The following is a 23,318-nucleotide window of genomic DNA, read 5'->3' on the forward strand; positions in this document are numbered from 1 at the left end:
GTATACTAGTAGTAAGATTACATGTAGTACTGTGTTCTTGTATGTGCATCACTATGTGAAGGGGGAGGGGGGCACTTGAACAGTCTTCAACAGAACTCTGTATACGTAGTTATGTTAACAACCAACATTCATTTCTTTGTATGTTTACCTAACAGTTACTATGAAATACTTCCGTAACAATTTTCAAAGCTTCCCCGCTTGTATCATTTTCATTTTAAAAATCCCCCCATACTTTTTTGGTAATAACTTAATTCACATATTCACAATATCTCCAATCCCAATTTTGTAACACGCTAAAACAAAAAGAATACTTATATACTAAATAGATCTAAAAACTTACAAGTATGCATTTTGATATATCCTTGCAAACCTTTACTTTCAAACATCACATTTCGTGCCAAATTATGACAAGTTGCCAGCTTTAGGTTGAAAAATGGACTTAGGGGAAGTGGAAAGAAGAGAGAGGACTTTTCTTTAGGGTTTCCGGACCCATTTTAACACAATATGTTTCCCATGATAAGCATATCAGACAGGGTAGGTTCCTGTGGTCTTGCGTGCCCAAGGTTTACTCTAGACTATCGTGTCTATAAAAAAAGCTTCCCTCAACTGTTAAGAATGTAACAAAACTTTACAAGAGATTTTAATATCCACGAAGGATAGCAACAACTATATTAGTTTGTGAAGTGAGGCTTTATAATATCATCTTAAGTTTGTAAATCCGATTGTGGGTACAACAAATAAGGTATGAAATGCAATTTTAACTATCATATATAGACAGTACCAGTACACAGCCCTATAGTTATTTGATGCTAGTTGAATTCAAGGAGAAAAAGTACAAAACAATGTGTCTGAAGATTTCGGCTGTGCTTTCAGTTTAAAATACCGGTAATGCAGTCACTTCTTACATTTGTATTTTGTTCATTCAAGCAGAAACACTTCCTTGTCTTGCCAAACTCAAATCACAGGTCCTTATGCACAAATCATGGAAGACAAATATTTTTATTCCAAGTTCTTGTGTATGATTGTACCACTTTTTAACAACTTGTTCCTAATTCACTACAATTTGTTGACTTGTTAAACAGGTTTCGAATGTTTAGCCTTTCCAAACATTGACTTCTAACCATTAGAGTTCAGTCAACCACATCTAATTTGACCTAAAACATTTATCAAGAAACAGAATTAAATCTAAGGTCAAACATTGAATTGTGAAAATAGAACATGAATGTTGGAAAGAGACCAAAAAGGTAAGAATGATACTTTTGAGAATGATACTTTTGATACTGGTAAAGGTCAATCTATGAATCGTGACATTTCAAAGTTCAGGGACGGGGGCATATCAGCTGAGCCAATTTGCCAATTAGACTTAGACTAAGTTAGAGAAGTTAGACTACTCGTAAGTTAAAGGATGGTTGGGTCCACGACAATTCAATACAGGAAGGGTTTTTTCAACCCAGATTTAGACCTACTCCTCCCGACATGTTATATAATGGAACAGCCCTGCAAACAGCCTGGGTGCCAGACTGTTGGCTGGACTCGTATACAGACTAGCACCTCAGCTCCTGGGCCAAAATGTCCCCAAGGAAATTTTACCACTCTTAGTTGGACTCAGTAATTCTCCGAGTCTAACTTGGGGCTAGTCCTGAAAACAGAATGAGAACCACTGCTTTGTGTTCCACCATGATGTTCCAAACAAACAAAAGCACTACAGCTAGACCATTGTTTGCCATTCTTGAACTACAAAGGTAGGAATCGATCGAGACCATGATTTAGTGAACTTTGGACTATCATAAATCAGACATTCAGAGCTTTAAGTTTAATGACAACATGCGACATTGTTTTTTACAGTACTAGTGTTGTTCTTTGAAGAATGCAATGAAATTCATGAAGGAAATATTTTTGCACAGATTACCTAGTAAAGTTCTGTTGTGAACAGGAAGTAGTTATGTGTTCGGTGAGCTGGAAAAGAGCAAGCCATTTTCTTTTGGCTCCCATTGTTGGCAGGTGATCACTTCTAGTTCAGAAATACACATCTCTGACCAGGCAAAATTTGACACAACTCTACTTCTTTTTTGTCAACTTATTTCACATATATTTACATCAATGTAGGAAATTTTAATAGTAGGATGTGACAGATTTGATAATTACAGAGCACAGAATAGTGCTAAAGCAGATGATGTATTGTCTTTCAAATTTGGTAGAGATTCTGCACATTTAAACACATTATATAAGACTCTTGAATTTATTTATTTATTGTATAAGGTATCAAGGTATAGTAGTAGTAGTCAAGTAATCTATTTCTTTTTTATTCATCGAATGTGCTTGAGACTCTAAATGTCAAGGCTGATAAATGTTAGGCTTACACATAGGCCATGGCACTTGTGTCAAAAGCCACAGAACTGATATATACTAGTATATTTTTGGTGCAGTACATGTAAGTTTAGTTTGTCCACATGCATGACATCAAAGGTAAAGGTGCAAAATGTTTGACCCTTTGCAACCTTGTGATTGTGCAATAAAGTGAGAGCTCAACACGATCAAAACAGCGCGCAAACGTCGTCACACAAAAACACTTGTGGAGTGAAAGAATTCTGGCAGATGTCCCGGAGGAATATGACAATGGCACGCACATCATATTTCTATCTACCACTTTGCCAGAAAATGGCGCGGGCGAGGGTGCCCCCCTCCCCCTTTTCCGGGACCGACATCTCATACCATCCCGTACCACTCACTTCCGTCCCATAGCGCCGCTCTCATGGCGATGTAGTTATCTATGGAACCTGCCCAACAGTGATAGCGTGCATCAAGCCCATGAGTGGTGGAGAGAAAAAGAACAATAGGAAAATGACGTTGGGCAAAGTTTACAGTTGATAAAGTTTGTATCTTTCTACGCCCCCATACATTCCATCTTCCGCACTTCACGACAGAAAAAGGTACCTTAGGAGTAAATAGAGTCGTTTGTTTGCCACTTACCTCGATACCGACGCTGAGAAAAGTTTACTCCTTCATAAAATCGTCTCGAAACTTGGCATTTTTCCTGGGAAGGGACGAAAATCGTCGAAAAGTTCGCGCGACTCTGAACCCGGAAATCTCCTCCCAGCTCGGCGGATCCAATATGGCCGACTCTTCATTACCCCCTAGAGGGGTACCCAATTGGTATGTCATTACCACCCCTATCTTGCAGGTAACCGAAAATAACGCCCTCTTGCAGGTATAGAGAAATATACATATGCCAATACAATTTGACAACGCGAATAAAACGTATAGACGTTAACGATTATATATTTCTACAGTTTACTTCTTCTATCCTTGCGTTCAAGTATACTAGTACAATGTACTTCAAATCGCAACTATGTATTTCACAGCGTCCATGCAGTTGATTGATTGACATATTGCTCACTAATGCATTTGCACTGTACAATGTATTACCTTAAATGGTTGTGATGAAAACATTAAGATCTGTGAAACAATTAGGCTTTAACGACCAATCAACCTGCAGCTAACAGGTGGACAGTAGGAGACCTATAAACACCTGTGCATACCGCAATCTAAATACACCTGTGTGTGGGCTATATAAGACATCAGAAAGAGTGCCCTGTACAGGCATTTCTTGAGTCCCGTCTAGGAGGTCGATTCGTCTTTTTTTGCTTAGTCCACGTGGTGTAATCTTCAAGTACGACAATGTCTGGACGCGGTAAGGGAAAAGCAGCGGGCGCTAAAGCCGCCGGTAGCCAGCGGACCAAGTCAGCCAAGGCGGGTCTCCAGTTCCCAGTCGGCCGCATCAAGAGATACCTGTCGAAGGGGAAGTACGCGGAGCGGATCGGAGCGGGCGCTCCCGTGTACCTGGCGGCCGTGCTGGAGTACCTGACCGCCGAAGTCCTGGAGCTGTCCGGTAACGCGGCCAGGGACAACAAGAAGAGCAGGTAAAGTAAAAAGTTTCCAATCAGTACAAGTACATATAGAATCTTGGCTGGGCAAATTCCAGCTCGACGGTCCAGAACAAGCACTAGGTCAGCTTGAGACAAGACAAAACTTGTCCTGAAATTCCTTGTCTTGGAAAGTCTTTGGCAACACGTGCCTACTACTTTCAAGCAGAGGCTATACTTCTGAAACACGTCAAGAATGAGTCACTGTTCTCTGTACTGTCATTTTTTTTTAGAAATGGATGTGGAAAATGTCAATGTCTAAAAATATTTTGTTAATCTAATAGTCTTCCAGCCACCGATTAGCACGTGCTGTTCAACCGTTCGTTAACGTTCCTCTAGTTGCTTTTCAATAGTGACTTGTGCATTAATACCTTTTTTCTTATGCGTCTTTCCTCCACTCTTTCTGGTGAATAATCTGTAGATTATCTTTCTGTTAAATCTATCGTTCTTCAACTTGTGTTGTTCCAGGATTATCCCCCGCCATATCCAACTAGCGGTCAGAAACGACGAGGAGTTGAACCAGCTGATGTCCGGAGTGACCATCGCTCAGGGCGGCGTGCTGCCCAACATCCACAACCAGCTCCTGCCCAAGAAGACCGGCGCCCGCAAAGGTGGAGAACAACCGTCTTCTCAGTCACAGGAGTACTGAACTGGATTTTTCCCCACGAAATACTGACATTTGACTCCTGACATTTGACTACACAAAATCTATTCTTTAAGCACACTTTAAAAAGTGCGTAAAGGTTCCGTTTCTTCTCTTGCGTGTACCTTTTTCGGATACTTTTAAGATGTGGCTTAATGATAAGGATTTTGCGTTGTTTTCTTGGCAACGACTCAGTAGCGGAACTTTTATAGCTTTAGATGAATCGACTATGACCGTTCTGACGAATGTCCTTTGATGGATGAGAGGAAAAATGAATGTTTTATTCTTGACTGAATCCTAGTAAGATGTGCAATATCACGTTTTTACTCTAGATAATATATAAGTTGCATCAGAATAACCAGCAGTAACATGTTAGCACACATCGCTCAGACAAGAGCAAAGAAAACTGAACTTGACAGAAATGCCTGTATGTGAAAGGAAGGTTGAAAATGGTGTGACGCTTGTAATTCTTGTGTAAATGGAGACTGTAAAAATGGAGTGAAGTTTGTCATTCTTTGTAAATGGAAATTGTAAAAATGTTTGTATTTATATTGTGAAGGCCTTGTATGATTGTTGTAAATTTTCAATAAATTGGTGTTTTAATGATGAACACAATGAGTATATGAATCTTCCTTGGATATGTTAGCTTATATATGGGGTACACTTGTAAAATTCTCTTAACTTAGTCGCAAATATATATGTTGTAAAAAATTTCAGTAATTTTCAAAATACTTGGACTTTTCTTATTCTCCGTCAATACTGAATAGCCCTTATAGCATTTGGTATATCATTATATTCCCTGGCTAAGTAATAATCCTTTAAGCTTAAAATTTAAAGGTCTTAAATAAGTGATCTTCCAATTTAGAAATTTAACTTTGGCAACCAGTGGAGAGATGGGGGTTGTGCCTGGGGCTCCTAATAATCCCTGATCTGGTTAATTTCACAAAACTTATCAGGTTTATATATATTTTATTATGTCCAGGTATGCCGTTTTGTCAGAAAAAGGCAAATTGCTTCTGTATTTCTATTAGAGTGGATTCATTCCTCAAGCTAATAACTAGCACACTGCAGTCATTCCTCAGTAAGAGGGATCTGTACAGCCTGAATAAAAGTTCTACACAGGAACTATGTTGTTTCAGATGTCTTACTGAGGGACAACTTTGGTGTGCTAGATTAATTTACCTGGATTGTAGAGACTTCGTCTCTGCAAATCAGGAGCCAGAAGGCGGATAGCCCTTAGTAGCTCCTATGGTCATCTTCTTCCGTATGTATTCTTCAATACTACTAGTACTCTTGAATCTGTTTACTGTCGTCTGATTCACCGTCTCCGGTTAGCCAGTTACTAGTAGCTTGAGCAAAGAATCCACTCTACTATATACTGCTTTTGTATGTCTACTTCACTTGAAGGGTTGCTTGCTAGCTAAGTGATCAAGGAAAGAAAAAAATGTGTAGGAATGATATCTTGTTTATTGAGAATCACAAAACATATCCTGATTAGTCAATAAACTATGACCAACTTGTAAGTTAAACAAAGTCCAGCTTACATACTAGTAGTTGTGCAGATTAAATGTACCTTTCTACCAGGCTACACCTAGCACAGAATGAAGACAATATCAACAAAAAGCTTCCTACATAAGGTGGTTATTTCAACATATACCAAAACTCTTACACCAGTTCAAAGAGTTGTACTTCCAGGTATTTTCTCTTCCCTTGTGGGTGTCTTCTACTCTTTCAGAATTTGACAATATTGGCATATGTCTTCAAATGTTCATACATGTATTTCTTTTTTCTCAATACCAGACTAGTAGTATACCACATTCATACACCTACACATATTCTCTTCTCTGACATGGAACAAAGTTGTACAGTGATGGGACCTTATCATGTCTTATCATTATTTGTCGGACTCTAAGAATTTGCCAAGAATGTCTCCGTCCCTGAAGAGATGATACTCCTGAAAAGACAAGGACATATGCAAATGTCAGTAACTGTCGCAAGGTCAGAGCACTGACAGTGTCTATGGAAAACAAAAGTAAGAAGAAAATGTACAACAATATGGCAAGACATTTTCTATATTGACCTGGTTCAGTGCATACATTGTTGTAACACAGACAAGCCAACAAAAAAAACTAGTCAAATGTTGTTTGGTCTTCATCAGTGTTGTAGCCAGTCATCTCAATCTTGTTTGACTTAGTGCAGCAATCCAAAGTGTGGCATGCTCACTTGAGAATGTTTTTATATCTTGATACTCTGAAATGCTATATCCTACATTTTGAGAGGCAAATTTTGCTGGTAGAAGACTAAGCCTAGTTTAGTAAATGATATACTTTTCCATATCTTTACAGTTTTACACACTGGTTTTTGTTCATCAAAGATGATGGATTGGGCAAAATTTCTGTCTGTCATGAGTAATAAGTTCCTGCAAAGGACAGAAAAATGAACACTGGATAGAACACTGGTCTTAATTCTATGTTGGTAATAGTTATAATACTTATGTATTATTACCTGGTCTTCTAGTTTGAGCTTGGTGCCTCCAAACTCTGGGAGCAGCACTCTGTCTCCTGGTTTCACACTGCATGCCACGAGGTCACCTTTCTATAAAGTCAAAATGAAAGATTCAGGGTTAGACCATCGTCAACAGCAACTAATAACTTAAAGATAATCTCTCTTACTCTTATTGCAGTGCACAAATGTAACTGTACTACTAAAGGAGAATACATAATTCAGCTTCCTTTCAACACACTTACATGTAGTCTCCATCAGACTCCTTTTGAGGCTGAATAAATAGTCGATATTGGCCTAAAAAGGGATATAATTGGCCAGGGAGTTAGCCAGCCATAAAACTTAAAAGGTCTGCTTTTATTCAGCCTGCAAAGGAGTCTGTTGGAGACTAGAAAAAAAATACAGAATAACTGACTTCTCAACCAACCAGATCATTAGAGGATGAAACTTACAGAATTCCGTGATCCAGGTCCGACAGCGACCACCGTCGCATCCAGAACTTTTCCGACCGCCTTCTCGGGAAGCATGATGCCCCCTTTTGTTGTCGTCTCGGCTGCAAATTTCTGCACTAAGACCCGGTCAAACAGTGGAATGAAGCTCTTCAGTGCTCTCGCCTGTGCAAAAACAAAGATCATTCCGTTCTGTTAAAACTCCAGAAGAATTTTTCCTTACATCATGACAATGACAAATGAACTTTATTGCACATCCACTTGCCCCAACAGTACTTTTACTTGTCCAACCCTGGTGATGGGAAGGGGGTGTGGCTAAGGCCTACAGGAATGATCCTGTGGGAACCCACTAGGTTCTTACTCCCAAGATGGTAGTTACTGAGATGCTCTCCAAGAAAGGAGGTGCACAACAGCTGCATTAGACATTGACACACTTGACCACATCACTCACTTTCAAGTTTCTATCCTTTGTTTCATACTGTTCAATTATAGTTTCAATGGGTACTCGTCGTAAGCATTCAATGTAAGGTCCCAATACAGCAGACAGTCCCACAAAATATCAACCTTGATAAAATATTATATGTCATGATCAGATGACCTATGACCTGTGTAAGGTTAAAGGTACTGAGGTAGAATACTTGCAGGAGTACAGACTTCTCTCCCCTCTCTTCTCTTCTCTCAGCATATAAATCATGCTGTTGTAAGTTACAGGTCTTCAGCAAGCAGCTTATTAATATTATACTAGTACTAGTAATTAAATTTTCTTGCACATAAAATTAAGTTGCAACATAGGGGGCCATGGGGTTCTGTCATGCCATACGTTTATACTGCTAGTCATCCTCTGATCATAACAAAATACACTCAACGTCAAATTAGATGTTAGCCGGGATCGTTGACTTGAGATGCAACATCATGAAGACAGGCCTTCTAGTAAATCTTAGAGATTAAACCCCCCTCCCACGTGCTAGCTATTCACCCATGTGACAAGCCAAAATACGCTACAATGCAGGCGTTTTCTACTTGAATTGCAACATAGATCAAATATATCTCAATCTACTTGTCAGCTTTGTCTAATACTGCTCATATGGTTGGCAATAAAAATGCAGAAATCTCACCATTTTGAAGCAAAGTGGTTTTCCCTTGCGTCACCCTCACCCTGAAGGACGAAAATGCTAGAAACTGATCACACATGCACACATGGTCCCTCCACACATGCGCACACCGGCACTTCCGGGAGTGCACGAGAACCGATCAGACCGGAAGTAAGAGATTTTTATGATATTTCATCCCAGAAATATGATTTTCCATAAATCAGTTTCTTCCTTTATGGTTTATACATGAATATAAAGCAGCAATGTCAGTTTAATATGACGTACTTTATCTATTTCACTGTTTACCATTCAGATCTGTAAAGCACAATGCCGGTAGGTTCCAGAAGAATTGCCCTGTATCGAGCATACAGATATTATATAAGATTTAGATAACTATTTCCTCAGTATTTAGACGATAAATGCGAATAAATTTTTTCTGAAATATACCATTTGATAATTTGCATAAAATGTGTACTTGGTAATACTTAGAACGATTGTTAGGTAATGATGAGTTACCTAAAACATGTGTTATACACGGTTTGGGGCCACTGCTAATTACCATATTTGGTTGGAGGAATGACCTCGCCGAGCGTAGATCACTCTTTCAAAGTGGACGCGATTCACACTTTGGGACCTGAGGGCACGAGGTGCGGCAACCTAACCCCGGTTTTCTCTCCTTTCCTCCGCCCCTCAACCTTCATTTTTACACAGTAAGTCCCGAAGAACATCTAGATCTTGCACGCGCTGCAAAATCCTGCAGAAAATATATGGAGGGGAGTTTTTTGAGGTTGAAAAAGAGCAGCGTTGCGGACGAAGTTTCTAGAAAAGAGGAGGGTTAGGGGTGACCACGTGCGTGCACGATCTGGTGTGATTTAAATCCGATGCCGTAACATGTAACGCATGTATTTTTACATACTTTCAGTAATAACAACTACTTAAGATCCATATGTTTATACGTTTGCACGTGTAAGCTCTTTTGAAATTGAGAGAGGCTTTCGTGCACGTTTTCTTTGAGCCGAGTTTGACTTTGCCGGTTGATGTGGGGAGGGGGGCGCAGGGGACAACGTGGGTGTCGTATGTATCGACCGGCTAAACGTGAGGTGTTGATCTATGATTTTGTTAACATGGCAATTTTGAAGACTTGATCAAGTTGTTGGTCTAGGATAGAAAGTCCTTTAGTGAAAGCTACTAGTAACCGGTTCAGACCAGTTCTGTTGCATCATTCCCTCTTGCGTAATCTTCACAGAAATAAATCTTATGCATAATTATTCAACCTTTTTTTATCCACGGCAATATTTGATTCTAAATCCAGAAAGTTTCAAAATTTCCAAGTCACAATAATTTTTTTAGGTTTTTTTTTTTTTTTTCACAAGGTGATAGATTTCAAAGAACAACCCTTTGCCCTAAATTAACAATGACATGCAGTTCCAGATCTCAATTTTGCATTTGTCCTTTTATCTTTTCTCACATGTTTCAATTATCTTTCCCTCTTGTCGTCCCAGCCTCTAGTTGAAGATGTACCGACTCCCCGGGTTGGTTCGGCAGCTGCGGCCCGCGTCTCGGCTGCTCGCGCCGGTCGCCAGACGAGGGTACGCCAAGGACATCAAGTTCGGCGCTGACGCCCGGGCGCTGATGATCCAGGGTGTGGACCAGCTGGCAGATGCTGTGGCTGTGACGCTGGGGCCTAAGGTGGGCACTGAGCGGCACCTGTCAATCATCTGTGGTTGATTGGCAGCTGTCAATCATAGTGGTTGTTCAAGCATTAAAGCTGAAATCAAAGTGGTTGTTCAGTTATTGAAGACCCTAGTTTTGACCCTAGCTAGAAGCCTGGAAGTGTTCAACAAATTACTGTAGTAAAAGTATATATATATATATTGTTTCAAGTTAAGTTGCAACTTATGTAATATCATAATATCATCCGTGAAACTCTCGCATCAAGATGATGATGATGTAATATCTGTAACAGAATTCTCCCTTATGTGTATCTCATCCCATGTGGTCATTACAAAGTCCTAATTTGGTCATAGCTACCTCATACGGTTGTACAAGCCAGCTGACGCCCATGTATAGCATGAAAGTCCAAAACTTTTATACACCCCCCCACCCCTTTTTTATACCATATACTGTGGTCATGGCTTAAATTACCCTTCAGTACTTTGGGGAATTTATTGACAAGATTTATGTAAATTTGGGTGATGCAAGCAGATGGAAGATTGCACTAGAAGTCAGTGTGGGGCATTCTTGGCTTATGTAAACCATAACAGCAATTGCAGCATCACATTGATTTAAATGATTGACTGAATGGGCTAACCATACTCAAGAGTCAGAGAAAGTTATGATATAGCTCCATGCAACAGAGGCAGATGATGAACCCATTATTCTTTCCCCATCTTATCGATAAATGAAGAAGCTTGTCTACTCAAGCCAATCCAAATCTGATGCCTCTTAGTTTGCATAAGCTATCTGCAAGCTAGAAAAGGAAACAAAAATTCATCACCCCAATACATGTACAGGTCTTTATAGTACATATTATAGTTATTTCTTTGAACATTTCTTCCTACAGGGTCGAAACGTCATCATTGAACAGAGCTGGGGCAGCCCGAAGATCACGAAGGACGGCGTGACCGTTGCCAAGGCGATAGAACTGAAGGACAAATGGCACAACGTCGGAGCTAAACTTGTACAGGTGCGTAGGTGCCAGCATCACAACATCGGAAATCAAGAGCACCTCTTGTTAAGATATGAGACTGGTGTCCTTGTGTAGTCTGTTTCAAGGACAAAATGGCTGCCATGTTGCGATGATGAAAGTCCACGCTATGAGCTCCCTGTTTCGTGCCAGAGCCCGCAAGGGAGAACCCACTGGTGCTGGCAGGGGGTAAAGAGATATCTTGTCTTCTGGACAGTCTGAGCAACAATAACAGCCTTTTTTCTACTTTTCCTTTGGTAAAATGCTTAGACGTTGTAAGAGATTAAGCACATTTGCAACAAAAGATCAAGTGTAAGTAGCGTGTTGTATAATTCATTCTCAGTGATTCTTAAGATTGCAGATAAGTGTTTCTTGAAGCTCATTTCTTACACTGGATACATGCTTTGGATTTTGCTGTAGGATGTCGCAAACAACACAAATGAGGAGGCGGGAGATGGCACGACAACGGCCACCGTTCTCGCTCGCACGATCGCCAAGGAAGGCTTCGATAAGATCAGCCGTGGTGGGAACCCCATTGAAGTCAGGTACAAGAAACAAAATACTGCTCTTTGCTTAACGTTTGTCACTTCTTCATGCATGTCATGTATAGCAGTATTTCTCTGAAAAAAGGAGTTCCCGTCTGTCAAAGAACGGGATTAATAGATGTTTGTCATGCGATGATGAAAGTCCACGCTATGAGCTCCCTGTTTCGTGCCAGAGCCCGAAAGGGAGAACCCACTGGTACTGGCAGGGGGTGGAGAGATAGCTTGTCTTCTGGACAGTCTGAGCAACAATAGATGTCTCTGACGAAAAGATTTTGCTTGTTTCGTATCGTAGGCTGGTTCTGGCTTTTTATTGGTGGTGCCAAACATAAAGCGACTCCTCATGTAGCTTGTTTTTGGGCCATTTGAAGATGAAATGATGACAAAAATATGCTAAGAAATTGCAGTACGTCAATATCAGACAGATTTCCGCATCCAGAATTTATTTTTTTGTTTGTTTTCTGCCCTAAAATTGCATTTGATGCTTTTAAAACCTTACGAGAGATTTGGCAAAAATGATTGTTGCACCTAAAGAGAATGTGGAAAGTCGACTAGAACCGAGTTTGTGTACATTTCCACAGGCAGGGAGTCATGATGGCAGTAGATGTTGTTGTGGACTCCTTGAAGAAGATGTCGCGAGCAGTCACCACCCCGGAGGAGATCGCCCAGGTGGCCACCATCTCTGCCAACGGGGACAAGGTCATCGGCGATCTCATCTCCAACGCCATGAAGAAGGTCGGACGCAATGGCGTCATCACAGTCAAGGTCAGTAAAGGTCATAGAAAGGAAGGACAACCAAGCAACATGTCTGTTAAAACAGTGTACTAAAAAGTAGCTTAGGTGACTGTTTTCATTTGTTAAAAAATAAGGTCTTCTTTGCATTACAGAGGCAAATGATGAACTCATTATTCTTTCCCCATCTTATCGATAACTGAAGAAGCTTGTCTACTCAAGCCAATCCAAATCTGATGCCTTCTGAGTTTCGTCAATTCTTTCTCCCCTTATGCATGATATACTTCTACTTGAAGGGTTAGGTTACTGTTAGGATTCTTTTATTTTCTTGAAAAATTGAAAAAAAAATGCTATTGTCTAAAATGTCTTTCATCTAATTTCCAGGACGGCAAGACGCTATCTGATGAACTTGAAATTATTGAGGGCCTGAAATTCGACAGAGGCTACATTTCTCCTTACTTCATCAACACAGCGAAAGGTATGTTGCAATATAACAGCTTAGATTCAATGCACAAGAACAATGACTTTATCATTGAGAGCAACAGAGGCAAATGATGAACTCATTATTCTTTCCCCATCTTATCGATAAATGAAGAAGCTTGTCTACTCAAGCCAATCCAAATCTGATGTCTTCTGTTGCTCTTCAAACATTTCACATTTAATTGTTTGCTTGATGTGATAAGCAAATTCACCGAACAAATTATCTCACATAGAATAAATTTTGCATATAAAAGGAGATTGAAATTCCTACTAGGAACGACATTGGCATTTTTACCCATGATTCCACTTTACCCTACCCATGATCCTCCAGGCCAGAAGGTGGAGTACCAGGATGCGTTTGTCCTGCTGAGTCAGAAGAAGATCTCGTCTGTCCAGTCCATCATTCCCGCGCTCGAGATCGCCAACCAACAGAGGAAACCGCTCATTATCATCGCGGAGGACATCGATGGAGAAGCACTCAGCACACTAGTACTCAACAGGTAGGATATACTAGTCATTGTTGAAAAAAAGTTCTGTTCCACTCCATGTGGAGCATAGGCCTGGTGCCCATCTCCATTTCTGTAGCCCATGGGCCATACAGTTGGGCAAGCACTTACACAGCGGGGACCAGCCCGCTGGTAGTGTTGTGTGTTTGACCTTACCATATTCATTTCTCATAGATGCTGAGTGCTAAGCTTAATAGAAATTGTAGGATATCTCTAGTCTCTACCAGGCTTTACCAGGTGGCTGGTAAAAAGAGAAATTTTTGCCAAATACTCAGATAACATGACAGGGAAGTTAGTTGCTATAGGAGTACAGTTTTCTTGGTAGAGACTACTGAGCATGTGATAATACATTTTTCTGAAGGTGTTCCTTGAGGTATGATGAAAGACTCAACCCCAGAAACCAAACATGTTGGCAATGATTAGTCTTTCTGACCTCAAGCTCACCTTTTTTTCTTTCCATTTCTTTATTTCTGGTACACTCACCCATAGCAGCACTGCACAGACGCAAAGACACCAATAGACTTAACTTCAAGATGTAACAGTTTATATGATATGAGTTATTGTATGATTGATTTTTACACTAAATCCATTTGTTTTAAATCTTAAGATACTATACACTCTTCGTCCTCTCGCAGGTTAAAGGTGGGTCTGCAGATTGTAGCAGTGAAGGCTCCAGGTTTCGGAGACAACAGGAAAAACCAACTGGTGGACATGGGCATTGCCACAGGAGCTATGGTGAGATATCCTGCCTATTTAAGTCTGCAACTTTAAACAAACCTTTCAACATTTTGCTCATGTATGTCTTCCCCACATACTACGGATAAAAGTAGTAATACTTGAGAGTAAACTAGAAAAGCAAATTCATTTGCAAAGCAAATTCATAATAGAACATTTTGTTGCATGCAACTTTCGAACACTCGCATTTGTACATAAGTTTTGTACGCAAAGGTTTTGCCTGTGTGTAAAATGGGCCATAATGTAACCCAACACCACAGGGTGTCTGTTATAGCACCAGTTACCATAGTGACATATTTCTGGTCCAGGTCATTGACCTAATGCGTTTGGAGAAGAAGAAACAGAGCAGAAACATGTTTTCTGCCTGCAAACAAATGCACAAGTACAATAATAATCTTTTCCTATTCTGTCACCACTAGGTGTTTGGTGATGAAGCCATGGAAGTCAAACTAGAAGACCTTCAACCACATGACCTTGGTCAAGTTGGGGAGGTCGTGGTCACCAAGGACGACACGCTGCTCCTCAAGGGCAAGGGCAACAAGGCCGACATCGAGAAACGAGCGGCACAGATCGTGGAAGAACTTGAAGGAACGACGTCCGAGTACGAGAAAGAGAAACTAAACGAGAGACTTGCCAAGCTGTCAGATGGTGTCGCAGTTTTGAAGGTACTGTTTCCCAAGTTACTGTTTGCAAGAAGTTGCTTGGTTTGTTACATTTTGTAGCCTGGTACTTCTTGATATTTGTACAAAATGTGCAATTTTTGTTGAAACAAAAAGTAAAATGTTGCTGAGTCTTCAGTCAGCAGATATATCTGTAGGTTATACGAGCACTATTTTTGTATTGGGTAAGGTGTATCTTGTATAGGTGGCAGAGACAAATGATGAACCCATTATTCTTTCCCCATCTTATCGATAAATGAAGAAGCTTGTCTACTCAAGCCAATCCAAATCTGATGTCTACTGCCATATCAAAAGTAACTTTAGATAAGTACTTAGAAATAAACTTTGTTCCCTAGAGTGCTCATACCTCATAGGATCCATTATATTAAAAGCTTGAAAAAATCATTAAGTCTCCCTGTTGCCTGAAGCCATAACCTGTAGAGAAATGGTAGCAAAATGTTAATCACTCATTCCCCTCAAATGTGATTCAGATTGGTGGCTCTAGTGAAGTGGAGGTTAACGAGAAGAAAGACCGTGTGAACGATGCGTTGTGCGCGACGAGAGCTGCGGTAGAGGAGGGCATCGTGCCTGGTGGTGGTACCGCTCTCCTGAGGTGTCTGCCTGCACTGGATGGCATTAAGTGTGAAAACAATGACCAAAAAACTGGTAATTTTCTTCTCTTTGTATAACAGGCAAAATGAGTTTGTGTGATCTCTTATTGTTAGGAATAGTTTATTGCAAGTCCCAGTGCCCAGGTTGACTTCATGTGCTTAGTGGAAACATGCAAGGGTACATGTACATCTATATCCTCAGTTTGGAGAGCTGTTTTTATTTTGTACAGTTTTACAAATTGTTTCCACAGTGCCTAAAACTACAGTGCTTTTGGTTTCTTTGCAATGAAGTCACTATAGTATATCTAGCAAAATTTTAGTTTTAGTAACTAAAGAAAGATGGTGGATGCCATCTGAAAGCTTCTAAGCTTTTACCTTAGTAAGTCATGTGTAATTCAGTTTAAATCCTCCTTGTTACTGGTGAAGTTTTGATCTGTAACTCACACTCTCTATTGCATTAAGAAATAACAATCATCATTTTCCCCTTTTACAGGAGTTGATATAGTAAGACAGGCCCTACAGATGCCCTGCTTCACGATAGCCAAGAACGCAGGCATTGAGGGCATGCTGGTCGTGGAAAAGGTCAAGGCGATGTCTGCGGACGAAGGCTTTGACGCGCTGAAGGGAGAGTACACAGACTTGATAAAGGCTGGCATCATCGACCCCACAAAGGTATGCAGCAGACACCAAAAAATAACCAGTAATGGCTTTTACCTTGCTTACCTCTCTGGATGTGTTAAAGAAAATCCCAATATTCTATGTTCTACTAACCTGATGAAACTATTTGCAGAAACAACTTTTTTTCAGCTACAGCTACGGAGCTGCAATATTGCACCTAATTTTCATTGATTATCTAAAATGAGACATTTTCAATTTGATCTTAGTTTTCTTTGCATCATCTGAAACAATGATAGTTACCTTTCCCAATCAAATTGTTTATCGTGAAGTACAGTGTCATCCATACATTGTGTGAAGTGCCTCGGTTGTGTTTTACAAACATGTATTTTGACATTTGACAAAACATGGTTGTAAACTTATGTGATTGTCTACTGTGAGTGAGGATGGTAGTTGAGACTGTTAAGCTTTTAAAAAAGTGTCCAGACTTGCAATTTTGTATCTATTGTGTTGTACAAAGTTACTGACTCTTCTGTTTTGTCAACGTAGGTTGTGAGGACAGCCATAGTCGATGCGGCGGGCGTGGCGTCTTTGTTGTCAACGGCAGAATCCGTCATCACAGAAATTCCAAAGGAGGATCCACCAATGCCTGGTGGCATGGGAGGCATGGGGGGGATGGGCGGTATGGGGGGCATGGGAGGAATGATGTAAAGAAAAAAAAAAAGAAAAACTGAACTAGGAAGAACATTTTTTTCTTGTAAAGAAGGGGTTTTCTCAAGTTATTCCAATGTGGATCCAATTCTGAGGACATCATTTTATACATAGCTGGGAAATATTGTGTTCTGTGAAGAACTGTCAAATCGTGGTTAGTTACTTGGATACTGTGACCTCTGTATGTTATTGTATGACCTTGACTTAGGATCTCCTGCTCACTACAAGACTCTCAAATCCGTCTAAAGACAACTCCATAGAAGACTTGAGACCCAGATGTCACAAAACGGGCTAACAACATCACTGAGTGGTGAATGGGGAAAAGATTATAGTATATTAACCATCAAGATGTGAAATTATTAACAAAAATTTAAAAGTTTAGGTGTTAGAGAGGTAGCATATAACAGTAGTTGTATGGAAGAGAGATGTATAAATGTAAATTTGATGGATCCCATGCAATTATTAGATTGGACCATTCCTACTCTGCTAGCATATATGGTGTGTTAGTCTATAGTTGACTGTCCATGGAGTGAAAACCAACAGCATTAACACTTGGACAAGCTACTTGTGCCCTCACAGATGTACAGATCTTCAGGCTGCATCAGTGTTTCAGCCAGCCTGAAATTATTCTGTCATTTCAATTTTGTTTAACATAACATCATGTCAAATCAAATCTTGCCCCTTTAAGATGCTGGTAAACTAAGCTTAGTTTGATGTACAAATGTATATCTTTACATGCTGTTTTTTGTCTGTCAAAGAGAACGGATTGGACACAATTTTTGTCCGTCACGAGCTACAGAATCCAGTCAAATGACGGAAAGACAGCACTGGCTAGAACACTGGGCCACATTATAGCAACGAGCGTCAAAATCTCCTTGCTTATACAGGAGCTAGAACATTTTCTGAAGACTGTACGCAATCATGTGACAAAAGTCGTAGGCCTGTATTGTCCTCACCATCAGTGCCCGTTACTTGTGTATGAGTGCAGCATGCATCATTGTTAGATCAGTCCACCATGAGATGTAACAGATTCTCTTCTCGTCCAATAAAAGGTCTCGAATTGTTACTTCCAGTTTCTTGTGAGTCGATGCTTTTCTCCAAGCAGATGTTGGAGAGGTAGAGTGTAACAGATGTCAGAAAACAGACTAACATTTTCTGACTACTGGACTTCTCTGAGAGAACCAGTCTTCCCTGATACCCCATTGAGTTGTAAATCAATCAAGAAGCCTGGTAGAAAGATCGTCTGGCAAGGCAGCTTTTGTTCCTACAAGTGACTAGAGTGATAGTTTCTGTTAAGGGGGCCTTGTTTAGGGAAGACATGTATCCCCCAGACACTTTCTTCCGATGTCAGTCTACCTTATGAGAAAACGACATCAAAAATTGGTTCAAAGATTTATTCATTTATGAACATTTGCGTATGATTAAAAATTTCCTATTCCAATGCATCAATGCAGTCAAACTGGACAGAAGTGCTGACATCTTCATTGCTGTAACCTGTAAAACAAGAACAATATGAATATTGTATGAACGCTTGAGCATCCATCTAGCAACAATGGTGCTGCATAAGTAAACATAGGGAGGGGGTATACGATGCCAAAGTATTTGACATCATTTCTGTGTATTGCACCTCCAGTCTCACTATTTAGAACACACACACACATGCATTCTCTTTGATGCTGAACTTTCATCTCAAACCAAAGACAATGTTGTGCCCTGTTTTACATTTCTAACTTCATCACCACTACAGTTCTGCCAACAAGATATTATGCAAAGTTGTTGTGTTTATAGCACAATGCATTTTAAACAAGCAACAATAAAAGTAAAGCGAGGCAGGGATAATGAATAAAGTATGAAAAATAAAAACAAACCATGCAAAGGATACCAGTATTGTTTTCTGTTTGTATTTATTTTACTATACCAGATCTAAATCAGACAAGAGGTTGTGACTGAGAAGTGCATAGTGATCAAAACAAATAAAGTTTAAATATGGTGAAATTACAACACAAGACATTTCAGTAGCTCTCAATACTAGCTTCCTAAGAATACAATAGTAAGATTTTAAATGACAACATCCAGCACAATACCAAATGTTCAAGTTCATCACAGAACCTACTATGGAAATTAATTTCCACCTTTCTGTTTGATCTAAAAATATGTATTTTTAAATACTCATAAACTTTTAATACTTTAGAATGTAAAATCACATGCAACTGTGAAGTCCTTATAACAAATAAAACCATTTTTTCTGTTATTAGATTGCATTACCGTTCACGTTCCAAACATTGACTTTCACTTCAAAAGGTTTTCTCAACAAACTTGATCCAATCATTTAATATAAATATATGTATTAAATAAATACCAAATGAACAATTTTATATGGATTTCTGTTTGAATGTTCATATCAGCGAAGAAAAAATCCATACTTTTCTTTACTTATTTACAAACATCTATAACTTAAATGAAGAACTCATCAACTGTTTCTTAATAAAGCAATATCAGTCCACAAGATGAGAAAGTAAGTTGTAAAACATCTGTGAGAAACAAGTCAACTAAAAGTGTTAATGAGTGATTCAGCCCTTGTTTTCAACTGAAATTACGGTACCCAACTTAACTGCTAACATCTCTGTGAGTAATGGTCCTTGATTTTTCCTGAGTTGCATTTCTACAGTGAATTGACTGATCACAGTGTAAGGCTTGATCAAGTACCTAATCTTTTTTGTTTGATCATTCTCAAAATCCAGTAGTAGTGTTTTTGTCTTATGCAACCATCACAAATATGTGTTCCTATTTAATATATATGTACAAAATGTAATTGTCAGACAAGCAATTCTGAGCTACAAGATATTCTGCCAAGGGAATTAGGACATTTAAAAAAAATTGGAGACAAACTTTTTTTCTTGGTGTCGCTTTCAAAAATACATGATTTAAAAGCCCTGGACTCAACCAATTAGGGGCCACCATTTATGACTTACACGTACACATTACTTTTCATAAAGTATCTGTCTTTTCTCAGCATACACAATACTCCTTTTGTACAGTCTGGGTGTCAATCCTTACCTCCATACATAAAACAGTCCTCATCTTTTATTTCTAAGAAACGCATGCCAAATTTTGTCCATAAAATCGTGAATTTGTACCTTAATATTGTACAGGCAGTAACTTTATTTAGCAGCACAAAATATCAAAACAATTTTTATCCAAATCTGCTGACAAATTTTCCCTATATGTCTGTTGTTCATCCCAAGATAAACCCCCATCATGATGTACTGTGAGAGATAATCTGAGACCTAATCGCTGTCTCCCCGTAAACTGCCGCAGCTCGTTTCTCAAACGCCTTCACCATCTTCTTCACCACCTCATCAAAGAACATGTACGCCAACTTTGAGTGCAGCGCTGACCGGAACTCAAACGATATCTGAAACAACATAAAAGATATCATACTGTCATTAAAGTTCATCTGTGTTAGTACACATAGTTACTTGTTTAAAGTTCAAACTTTTATTCTGTAATCTAACGCAAGAGATTGTTCTCACCTAGAGCTTTCAACCAGTCACTCAGGTCTTTTTCAATAGACTGACCCAGTGAGACTTACCCCAAAGTTAACGTCACACTTCAGAGAAGCCATGTGACAAGTCTCACTGGGTCAGTCTATTGAAGAAGACCAGGGTGACGGGTAGAAAGCTCTAGATGAGAACAATCTCTGTTAGAACAAAAGATATCAAAATTCAAGCAAACCCTTCACAAATGTACACGGGATAAACTCAAATCATACTACTGTATTAGACAAATCAAAGACACAAGTGTTTTCATGATATCAAAGTTGATTGTCATATCGAGTCTTTTTTCTTCAGCTGCTATCCCATGATCTCTTGCTTACCCAGAAGTCCAGAGTGCATGTCCTGGGGTTGTCAGGTAGACCAGGGCTGAACCTCCACACCGTGATCAGATGATTGAACAGCTTGCCATCAGTACATACTGCCTGGGATAGAACAGAAAAATCAATATTACTTGAACAAGCCCAAAGCCACCTAAATACAATGTACAAGGTGAAATAAAAAAACTTCCTGTAACCATGTAACCACACAGTGTCTCCTGCAGGTCAGTGACCTCAAATTTATGTATAGGAAAAGAAGAAACCGATGTTTCTCTTTAAAACTCATCTCACAACTGGTTAATTTCTTTTTAATCACGTAGCCTGTAATGATGTTAAAAGATTTTCTTTAATATTACATAACTGTTTATGTGGAGTGGATGGCAAATTTATCCCACATATTTCAAGATACATGACCTTTCCTAAAAAGGCTTGGCATGGAAGAATTAAGGTCACACTGTCCTAAAGGTCATTGACCCTTGACTCTTTCTGCATCAAATATTCACTGTCTACAACATACAGTGTATATGATTCATTTGGTTTCTCAATAAGTTTTAGAATAATTAAATTATATATTTAGTTTACAAGCATATAATGTATAGTTTCAAGTTCAAAAGCTGGCAACCTGGGTTCAATTCCCGGGGCCAAGGTGTCTTTCTGTTACCGCCTTATGTGTGTTTGTATGTGCTTCAGATTCAAATCTTGGTAAGAAATGGAGGAGTAGACGAGTGTAACAGTGAGGTTTTAAGTGCTACTAACTGGCTTGTCAGACGGGTCCGGACCTTTTGGCCTAGCGGTTAGTGCATTGCGTTTGCAAGCTGGCTGTTTCAGCTATTTACCTTGACAAGATGTGGCCGAGCCAGTGTGAGTGTTGACGTGTATCTCTCCACCAGAGGTGAGAAGCCAACCTCAAGTTTGGCCTTGGCGTGCCCAGGCTTCTGTGCCACAACACTGGAGCTCAGACACCACGGCACAAAGTGTTTGTACTCATTCACATCAGCTACTACCCTGTACATCTCATCCATGGTGTATCTGTCAGGGGAAAGGTGACAAAGTTTTATAAACATGAAACATTTTCTCAAATGTGTACATTACTGTATATGAATCACACAGTCACATACTTGAAGTTGCGACACCTTACAGAGGTAAGGTAGCTGAAAGGGAAAACCAGAAAACTACTGGGCCAAGTTGTTAGCATTTGGGGTACAATGGAAAGACAAGTTGAAGGTGTAGACAACAGTTAAGATTTTGAATAAGACTTGTTTGAAATTTAAAAAAAAAAAAACTTGAGCGAAGTGAGGAAAGGTATGTGTAGTGCCTTTCCCAAGGGCACAAGGTTGGGGGAAGGATTCGAACCTGGGACCTCTTGGTTCTGAGCCAAATGCTCTGCCATTACGACATGCGACCCTACGCAAGGAATTTAAAGGCATGGATACTAGCTCCATGATTTAAGCATGGAGAATGATAGAACCTCCTTGGTTGAAGTCACATACTAGTACATGTACTATACAATTATACAACACACTAATTCAGGTCAACTGTTATAAAACTATGGATGCATACACACAGACAAATACACATGTAAAATACATCCATAATGACTTCACATTATATCACTATCAGAAAATAAGGCAAAGACTGGTACCCTAAGATTCTTCTCTCCGAGTACTCCTTTCTCCTGTTGGACTTGAAGGGACTGAGTTCTGCTGCCTTGTCAAATGGGTTGAAGAAGGTTCTGCTCTGTGTGATCTGGACATCATCCGGTTTTGTCAGCAGCTCTGGTGTTTTTACTGTCAGCACACGACACGTGTAATAGCATCTGAAACATTTTGAAAGGTATAATTACATTTGAGAAGTTCAACTTAGAAGTGTATAATTTCATATCAAGCTAGTGAGTGAGTGATTATGACACAGGTAACAGTGGGGGTGTCTGGACCTTTTAGCCGAATCGTTAGAGCATCAGGGCTGTAAGCTGGTGCCTGGGTTTGGCGTGTGTTTGATCCCTGGCCCGGGACCATGCACCAGGAGTGTCTTTCTCAAGTTTCTGTTTCTACTCTCCTAATTCTTATAATTATGACACCTTGCCAAATATGTTATATAACAAGAGAAAAAATTATATGTCTACCAAAAGTAACATTCAGAATGAAGATTCAGACATTATGTTTGGCTCAAAATACAAAGACTATCATAATATGTTGATACGGGACATCATAAAAATGCAGACAAAAAGGTATTTCCCAGCTTGTTACATATCGCCCCCCTCCCATACCGGCGTTTGGACATGCTCAGGTCACATCGACCTGGGTACGTCACGCCGGAATTCGCGCCAAAAACTCGTGAAAATGTATGTGTTTTGCTGCTACAGGAAACGGAGTCTCACGTTCTGGCGTTCAAAAGCCCGATCTCGGCCCTGACAATCTGTACAGACGCCTTGCCGAGTTTCGACAGGTTGTTGAAGCTTGAAGCCATCTTCTCTTCGCCTCGGAAGGTTACCCTTTACTGGCTACGTCATCGATGACGTTGGATGACGTGGGCTTTCATAAGCTTCCTTGCTCGGCTATT

The 23,318-nt window shown here is 39.8% G+C and overlaps 4 protein-coding genes across 4 annotated transcripts; 2 read left to right on the forward strand and 2 right to left on the reverse strand.

Annotated features, from left to right (window-relative positions):
• Positions 1-3,582: 3,582 nt before the first annotated feature.
• LOC109478768 (histone H2A-beta, sperm-like) lies at positions 3,583-5,103 on the forward strand. Its single transcript, XM_019780524.1, has 2 exons — positions 3,583-3,920; positions 4,392-5,103. Exons 1-2 carry the CDS (start codon positions 3,679-3,681, stop codon positions 4,570-4,572), a joined length of 423 nt encoding a protein of 140 aa, XP_019636083.1. The 5' UTR covers positions 3,583-3,678; the 3' UTR covers positions 4,573-5,103.
• Positions 5,104-6,248: 1,145 nt separating this feature from the next.
• On the reverse strand, positions 6,249-8,772 carry LOC109478770 (10 kDa heat shock protein, mitochondrial-like). Its single transcript, XM_019780526.1, has 4 exons — positions 8,633-8,772; positions 7,521-7,682; positions 7,072-7,161; positions 6,249-6,520 (listed from the first exon to the last, which is right to left on the reverse strand). The coding sequence occupies exons 1-4, from the start codon at positions 8,633-8,635 to the stop codon at positions 6,461-6,463; spliced, it is 315 nt and encodes a 104-aa protein (XP_019636085.1). The 5' UTR covers positions 8,636-8,772; the 3' UTR covers positions 6,249-6,460.
• Positions 8,773-9,201: 429 nt separating this feature from the next.
• LOC109478769 (60 kDa heat shock protein, mitochondrial-like) lies at positions 9,202-17,951 on the forward strand. Its single transcript, XM_019780525.1, has 12 exons — positions 9,202-9,318; positions 10,111-10,297; positions 11,172-11,294; positions 11,715-11,839; positions 12,418-12,601; positions 12,953-13,046; positions 13,380-13,548; positions 14,190-14,289; positions 14,709-14,954; positions 15,440-15,614; positions 16,053-16,231; positions 16,724-17,951. The coding sequence occupies exons 2-12, from the start codon at positions 10,124-10,126 to the stop codon at positions 16,883-16,885; spliced, it is 1,731 nt and encodes a 576-aa protein (XP_019636084.1). The 5' UTR covers positions 9,202-9,318; positions 10,111-10,123; the 3' UTR covers positions 16,886-17,951.
• Positions 17,952-18,835: 884 nt separating this feature from the next.
• Positions 18,836-23,294, reverse strand: LOC109478828 (coenzyme Q-binding protein COQ10 homolog A, mitochondrial-like). Its single transcript, XM_019780647.1, has 5 exons — positions 23,137-23,294; positions 22,402-22,575; positions 21,596-21,788; positions 20,763-20,864; positions 18,836-20,300 (listed from the first exon to the last, which is right to left on the reverse strand). Exons 1-5 carry the CDS (start codon positions 23,223-23,225, stop codon positions 20,142-20,144), a joined length of 717 nt encoding a protein of 238 aa, XP_019636206.1. The 5' UTR covers positions 23,226-23,294; the 3' UTR covers positions 18,836-20,141.
• Positions 23,295-23,318: the final 24 nt, after the last annotated feature.

The sequence above is a fragment of the Branchiostoma belcheri genome, unplaced genomic scaffold, assembly GCF_001625305.1.
Source record: "Branchiostoma belcheri isolate BF01 breed outbred unplaced genomic scaffold, Haploidv18h27 scaffold45, whole genome shotgun sequence".
Classification (NCBI taxonomy): domain Eukaryota; kingdom Metazoa; phylum Chordata; class Leptocardii; order Amphioxiformes; family Branchiostomatidae; genus Branchiostoma; species Branchiostoma belcheri.